This window comes from Ursus americanus, chromosome 16, assembly GCF_024610735.1.
Source record: "Ursus americanus isolate L20-20 chromosome 16, mUrsAme1.1.p, whole genome shotgun sequence".
Taxonomy (NCBI): Eukaryota; Metazoa; Chordata; class Mammalia; order Carnivora; family Ursidae; genus Ursus; species Ursus americanus.
The window spans coordinates 9,979,883-9,986,122 of NC_142142.1; the positions used below are offsets into that span (position 1 = coordinate 9,979,883).

Below are 6,240 nucleotides of genomic sequence, written 5' to 3' on the forward strand. Positions count from 1 at the left end.
CCTTGGGCAAGGAGACTGGGGCCAGGTTCTAGGCTAAGCCCTGACAGCCACTGGCTTTGAGGCAAGTCCCTGGCCCTCTGGCCTCAGACTCCCCACTTATAAAACACAGTCACTGCCTTATTCTCTGGTACCTGATGGTTCTAGGTTCTTTCTGGGCCTCTTTTCTCCAGTTGAGATGTCTAGTACCCTTCAATCAGTCTATGGCCATATCACCCTGAACGTGCCCAATCTTGTCTGGTACCTCCCCCACAATCAAGGCTGCCTGCTGCCCTTTCCCAAGGAGGCCATTAGCCCACGAAGAATCAGCCACCAAGGGGCCCTGGAGAGGGGACTCTGGCCTTGGCAGTTGGTCTGTGATTCCCCAGAGGCTGGAGGCTCTATGCAGTGGGGACAGGAAAGCAGAGACCTTTCCATTCATCCAGCCAGCCAGCCAGCCAGCCACAAACAAACACTTACTGCACACTCGTGCTAGTCCCTGTACTGGAAACACAATAGGGAAGAGCTAGTGACCCTCACCAGCGAGAGGAGCTGACGTGGGCCAGAGCTCGGAGGAGCACAAGAGCTGAGGGCACAGCCCCAATGACTGTCTGAGCACCTATGCCCATATAAAAAAAGGTATCTCAGCCTATTACTTATACAGACCAAGGGCATGGTGAAGGTCAGGAGTGGGCCGAGTAGGCTGTCCAGTCTCTGGATACATGTGCTTGCATGTATGCGTCTGTAAGCCTGCCCCTCCGAGAATGTGCCCAGGAACCTACATGGTCCCAGAAATATGAATGTTCAAGTATTTCTGTGCTTATGAATGTATGGACACATACCAGGATGGATGCGAAGCTGTGTTAACATGTGCACACGTATGAATGAGCCTTTGTGTACTTGCACGAGGTGTATCTGAGCCTTCCTGCAACCCTGGGCAGGCCTGTACACACGGTCCTACGCACATGTATGCGCATCCAAGGAAGCACGAGTCTGTGTTTCCTCACATGTGGCTGCACCTTGTGATGTTCACGTATCACACGTGCCTCTACATGTACAAGCACGTGTGTGTGTACAGCCTACATGTACGTGTAGACACGTCCAATCCTGCAGGTGCAAGTTACAGTTCTCACCTGCCAACACCCAGGAGTGATGACGGGGATGGGGAGAGAGAAGGAAGGGAGAGAGAAGCCCCCACCCCCCCACCCCAGCATCAACAGACCTGCACTGTGAGGTTGTTGGTCTTTGCCCGGCACCCAGGCCACTGCAGGGTCTGCCTCTTTTCCTTAAGTGATATTGATCTGTTGGTCAATCTGTTAAATATAACCTCAGGGAAGAAGTCAACTCAACAACTGTCCCTAATTCAGGAGAAAGACTAACTGATTCTTGGGGGGGTGGGGGGGGGGTGCAGCCTCTATCCCAACCAGCTCTGCTGATACCAGAATGGCCTGTGGATCAAGTGTCAGCCTCTCCAGCCTGAATAATTCATGCCAAGGCCAGGAGTGCTCCCTTCTCAGGAGCATATCTCTTTAAATCAGGTCTGGAGCTTCCCAGTTCTGAAAAAAAAAAAAAAAAAAAAATCCAGAACAAAACAAACCTATAAACAGCTCAGTCCTGGCCCCCTCTGAGACCACCCCCCCCCAAGGCTGCAAAATCTGCTCCCCTTCTCCAAATCTCTAGGCCTCCAAACCCTCCCACCCTTTCGACATTTACAGGTGGGATACCCTAGAAGGGAGGAGGGGCAGTCGATGATGTCCAACAACCCCAGGGGCCTGAGACCCAGTAGAACAATCTAATGGGGTGCCCAGGTGCTGGAGCAGGGAGGGGAGAGCAAAGAGCTGAATCACCACACCCACCAGGTCCTAGGGCCTAGGAGAGTGCTTGAGGGAGGAGTCCACCCTGCTGGAGGAAACCAGATGGAAGAACTCCCGGCAGAGCAGCCAGTGAGTTGGAGGGGAGGAGGGGGGAGGAAAGGAGGTGGGGGTTGTCGCTGCCTTCCCCGGGTGAGGGTAGGATGGGGTCGAGAAAACGCTAGTCCCACAGGACCTGCAAGAGTGGTGACCCAGCCAGGCCTAATGTAACTGGGGTTGCTGAGGGGGGAACCAGGGCTGGGGATTTTCCAGTCTCTCCTAGCACAGCCCTCGCCTTGGTCACATAGATCAGGAAGAGGCTGAAAGATGAATAACTTTCCCAGCCCACCCCTCATCCTTGCCTGGGCTTGTAGGGGGAACCCTAAGGTCCTCCCCCCCAATTCTTGCTCTGTGGTGCTGACCCACCTGCCAGCTCTCTCCCGCCCGGCCCCGCCCCACACGTGCCGTAGAGGGAGGAGGAAGGGACCAGCTTAAACGTGGGGGGATGGGGGGAGATGAGGGGGAAGCAAGTCAGAGCCTGGGAGAGCCAAACTTCTCAGCAGCCCCGGAGCCGGAGAGGGGGGAAAGAGAAAGCGCAGCAGCCTAAAGCCCTGATTCTCGGGAGCCTCCCACCCCGCCTCTCGGCGAGGAGGGCGCGGAGACTCCGTTAGGGGAGGAGGAGGAGGCCGGGAGGCTGGGAGGGGGGAGACAAACCCTGCCCACTCGGCTCGGAGCCCGGAACGGCCGCGGAAGTCGGAGGCCAGCGCGCAGGGCGAGGAGGGCACCGGGGGCGGGGGGCTCTGCTCCCCGCCTGACCCCTCTCGCCCCAGCCAGGAAAGTAAAGACTCCTCGGACTTTAGAGCCAGCGGACGGACCGACTGCGACCGCCAGCCGCTCCGGGTCAAGGACTTGCCCCGCCCGCCCCCCTCCCCGCCCCCCAGGCGCTCCGAACTCACTGGTGAGCGCGGCGGCCCGGGCGCTGGATGCGGGGGCAGCTGCGATGGCCCCGCGCGCGGGACGGCCGGGGCAAAGGGGGCCGCTCCTGCCGGGGCTGCTGCTGGTGGCGGCGGCGCTGAGCCGGCCCGCCGCACCCTGTCCCTTCCAGTGCTACTGCTTCGGCGGCCCCAAGCTGCTGTTGCGCTGCGCTTCGGGCGCGGAGCTCCGGCAGCCGCCGCGGGACGTGCCGCCCGACGCGCGCAACCTCACCATCGTGGGCGCCAACCTGACGGTGCTGCGCGCGGCCGCCTTCGCCGGCGGGGACGCTGACGGGGAGGAGGTGGCGGCGGGCGGCGTGCGCCTGCCGCTCCTGAGCGCGCTGCGCCTCACGCACAACAACATCGAGGTGGTGGAGGACGGCGCCTTCGACGGGCTGCCCAGCCTGACGGCGCTCGACCTGAGCCACAACCCGCTGCGCGCCCTGGGCGGCGGCGCCTTCCGCGGGCTGCCCGCGCTGCACTCGCTGCAGCTCAACCACGCGCTGGCGCGAGGCGGCCCCACGCTGCTGGGCGCGCTGGACGCCGCGCTCGCCCCGCTGGACGAGCTGCGCCTCCTGGGCCTGGCGGGCAACGCGCTGAGCCGCCTGCCGCCCGCCGCGCTGCGCCTGCCGCGCCTGGAGCAGCTGGACGCGCGCCTCAACGCGCTAGCGGGCCTGGGCCCCGACGAGCTGCGCGCGCTCGAGCGCGATGGCGGCCTCCCCGCGCCGCGCTTGCTGCTCGCCGACAACCCCCTGCGTTGCGGCTGTGCCGCGCGCCCCCTGCTGGCCTGGCTGCGCAACGCCACGGAGCGCGTACCCGACGCGCGGCGCCTGCGCTGCGCCGCCCCGCGGGCGCTGCAGGACCAGCCTTTCCTGGACCTGGACGAGGCGCGGCTGCGCTGCACCGACGGCGACGCCGACGGTCGCGGGGAAGAAGTGGAAGTCGCCGGCCCGGAGCTGGAAGCCTCCTACGTCTTCTTTGGGCTGGTGCTGGCGCTCATCGGCCTCATCTTCCTCATGGTGCTCTACCTAAACCGCCGCGGCATCCAGCGCTGGATGCGCAACTTGCGCGAGGCCTGCCGGGACCAGATGGAGGGCTACCACTACCGTTATGAGCAGGACGCCGACCCGCGCCGCGCGCCGGCTCCGGCCGCCCCCGCCGGCTCCCGCGCCACTTCCCCGGGCTCGGGCCTCTGAGTGTTCCCCCTTGGGGGTTGCCAGCTGAGGACTTCACTGGGATGGCCTGGCCTGAAGCCATGGGTATGAGACCCCCGCGAGCTGGGGGCTTCGAGACTTGCTCCTGACCGGCCTGAGACCTTTGGATTATGGCATCCCCCACCCCCACCCGGAGGCCCCAAGCTGTAACCCCTCTCCCCAACCACCGAGAGCTTTCACCATCAAAGATCAAGAGACATCCCCTTCTCATTCCAGAAACCCTACCTGCCCATCTCAGGCTCTGACACATCCCTCCTGAACCCTCAAAAGCACCCTCCCCCTTTCGAGACTTGGCTAGGAAACTTTGTCCTTCAGTCCGAAAGCTCTAAGACTGCCTCCACCACCCTATGCTTTGAGGCCTGACCTCTCAGTGGGAAACATCACCCTAGACATCCCTGACTCCCATCTCCAGCTTGGAGACCTCAACTCCCTTCCCAGGGCTCAGGGACCCTCTCATCCCATTCTGGTCTCAGAAGCAGAGCACCCCTCTGAAGGCTTTTGTGGACTTTGAGCCTTTTTCTCACCCCAGAGCTCTGAGCCCTCCTATCCTGCAGACACCCACATCCCAGGGCTCTGAGGGTCGGGCACTCTCCCCGAATCTGGGGATGTATTTCATACTGCCCCCCAGCCCAGCTCTGGCTCAGGCTCTTCCCTTCCTTGGCCCAGGCTTGGGACTCACCTCCATCCGTCTCCCATCCCAGGGACGGTCACACCCTGTTATAGCCTTAGTATGGAACCGATCCTCAGCCTTTCTCACTGGGGCTCTGATCCCCCAATACTCAGTGCTTGTCCCTAATCTCAAGACTCTCAGCTGTTCGCCCTGATCAGAGTTTAATCCCCCTGCCCAAGTCTTAGGCTCTCTACCCCCTACACCCGTCGCTTGCACTCACTGGGTCAGGGTCCAGTGAGGAATCCATTCCTGGGGTGTGCCCACCCCTCCTTTCCTCCTAGGATGAGTTCTCCAGCCCTGCAAGACAGGTGCAGGTGCCAAGCATCCCCCAACCATACTGGTAGATCCCCATGGAGACGGAGAGGGTCCTAGGGGTTCAAAGTAGTTGGTTGGGCCTCAGAACCGGGGTCACCCGTACATTGTGGCCTCAGAGAGGGGTAGGGGAGGAGGGTTTGGAGGGCGGGGAGCTGCTGCCCACAAGCTCTTTCCCACCCATGTGACTCTTCTTCCCTGGGGATCCCTTGCTGCCATGCTCCCCTCCCCCATGCCTTCTAGAAGAGGTGAGGGGCCTCATCTCTTGTCTCAGGCACAAGTCATCCTGTTTAAGATCAGAGCCTCAGGGCCCTGCCTTCTGCATGATCCCAAAGCACAATTGGTGAGAGGGGAGGGGGCTGCCTCTCCCTGACTCCCATCCCCTAGGTCAGGCAGAATGGCTGGCCTGTGCTGCCTCTGCACACAGGAAGTCCCCCCCCTTCAACATACTGGCTTGAGGCCTGCCTTCCCACCCCCACCCAAGACATCTGGATCTCCCTTGGGCAGTTTTCTATAAAGTCTGCAATAATCTCGGATACTCTATTCTTGTAAGTGGTGCTTTATCATTCCTGCTGACCTTGGGGCTTTAAAGGAGGTGGGAGGGGACACTTGGGAGGGCGTTTTGGACGTCCCTGAGGTGAGGCAGTGACTTTTGGTATCTTCTCCCGGCGTATGGGAGAAGAAATAGACTCTGATTGAGGTGAGACACATGGAGGGACTTCCCACTGGGATTACATCGCTCTCCAAACCAGCCTGCCTTTTATCCCCTGAGAGGGGGCCATCCATAGCCAGGGTGGAATCCTACACTTCTCTACGTCCTTTTACCCTGTCATTCCTCATCACTGCGGTGCAGGGCGGGGGGCGGGGGGAGATGTGCTGTTGGACTGGAAACATTAGCATCAGATGAGGCCATCAGGGAGGAAATCCAGCTACAGAGAATCAGAGGCAGTTAATTCAGGCAGGAAAGGAGGGATCGTTATTTGCCGCTTTGGTGTCATCCCCTCTGATGAATTACCTGACACTCCCTTATAACCTGTGTCATGCTATGCTGTCCTGGGGAGAGGACTACCGGAACTGCACCTTGGGTACATGAGAGGCTGAGAGAAGCAGCAGCCAAGAAGTAGAGCAGGGTGAGTATGGATAAAATGACCCCTTCAGATACGTGGAGCAAGGAGACAGGTGGGTTCTGGGCCAGCAGGACCACTAAAGAGGCTTATCTCCTGCCTCAAGGTCCCCAGACTGGA

General features: G+C 60.6%; 1 protein-coding gene across 1 annotated transcript; it reads left to right on the plus strand.

Moving 5' to 3' along the window:
* The first annotated feature begins 2,753 nt into the window (after positions 1 to 2,753).
* TPBGL (trophoblast glycoprotein like) lies at positions 2,754 to 5,532 on the plus strand. The gene has a single exon (XM_045816326.2). The coding sequence runs from the start codon at positions 2,827 to 2,829 to the stop codon at positions 3,994 to 3,996; it is 1,170 nt and encodes a 389-aa protein (XP_045672282.1). The 5' UTR covers positions 2,754 to 2,826; the 3' UTR covers positions 3,997 to 5,532.
* Positions 5,533 to 6,240: the final 708 nt, after the last annotated feature.

What these genes read in the sequence shown, in the direction of transcription:
- TPBGL (XM_045816326.2), top strand. Translation starts at nt 2,827, where the DNA reads ATGGCCCCGCGCGCGGGACGGCCGGGGCAAAGGGGGCCGCTCCTGCCG.